This window comes from Cyprinodon variegatus, unplaced genomic scaffold, assembly GCF_000732505.1.
Source record: "Cyprinodon variegatus isolate N-32 unplaced genomic scaffold, C_variegatus-1.0 Scaffold547, whole genome shotgun sequence".
Taxonomy (NCBI): domain Eukaryota; kingdom Metazoa; phylum Chordata; class Actinopteri; order Cyprinodontiformes; family Cyprinodontidae; genus Cyprinodon; species Cyprinodon variegatus.
Window position 1 is genome coordinate 564,293 of NW_015151000.1, and position 954 is coordinate 565,246.

Genomic DNA, 954 nt, shown 5'->3' on the forward strand with positions numbered 1-954 from the left:
ACATTCAGAGACAAATATTGGGTCCTTAGCCTGGAAAACGTTGAAGACGCCTGCTTTAAATGATTAGTTTTGTGAATTTTAAATTACTTTAGAATTTCTTCTTATTTTATTCTGTTTTTGTTGACTATAGAACTTTGAGATCTAGATCTTAGCCTGGATTTAGATCAAAGCTATTTTATCAATAATGCTTTCAGCCCAGAGTCTATATCTGATGGAGAGCAGCGACCTGCCGTCCTCTGACCAGCGCCGCCATTTTCTCCCAGAAACACAGAGACTCTGGGTGACCTCTGACATCACAGCGCAGCGGACTGAGAGAGAGGTCCGTTATTGTCCTGATGGTCTGATGTTTTTCAGTTATTTCAGGATTTATCTGAACTGATGAAGTTTAGTTGGTGATGATCAGTCGTTGATGTTTGCCCTCCTAGAGAACCTGGCTGGAGCATTTTAATGCGATTCAAGCAGAAGGGATCAGAGCTGGGAGGCCAGGCTGAAGTCCTCCTCCAGTCTAAGTGGAGTCTGACCTGAGTCCTTGGTGGAAGCCGGCTGCAGAGACTGCTGAGGGGGAGAGGGGGGAGGCGCCGGCCCCTCAGCCCCCCCTCTATCCCCCAGGTGTTGGTCTGAGTCGTCCACAGAGTGGATCTGCCTGTATGCCTCCTGAAGAGCCTCCACCTCTGAGCCTCCACTCTGTGTGTACAGCTGCCCTGAAGACACAACAAGCAGACGGTTAAACTAACAAACAGCCAGAAAAGCTTCATGTCTGCTGTTCAATCAACTCATCCTGGTGTTTCATTAAAAAACTTTTCAGCCAAACTCTGCACTTCAGAAGCCTTTTCATCAAATACTTTACTAACTTTTGGAACAAGTGTAGCTTAATGAGGAATTTTACTGTATTTTATGTACTTTTAGAAATTAAGACAAAGCTTCACTGCTTTAACTTGACTCTAATGCTACGTT

The 954-nt window shown here is 44.9% G+C and overlaps 1 protein-coding gene across 10 annotated transcripts in view; it reads right to left on the reverse strand.

Annotated features, from left to right (window-relative positions):
* The window catches only part of LOC107095450 (centrosomal protein of 162 kDa-like), a 38,024-nt gene that overhangs the window by 17,039 nt on the left and 20,031 nt on the right, over positions 1-954 (reverse strand). For all 10 annotated transcript variants that reach the window (XM_015391560.1, XM_015391562.1, XM_015391555.1 and 7 more), the window contains one exon: positions 522-701. In XM_015391560.1, coding sequence (XP_015247046.1) covers positions 522-701 — 180 coding nt within the window. The remainder of the gene's footprint in view (positions 1-521; positions 702-954) is intronic.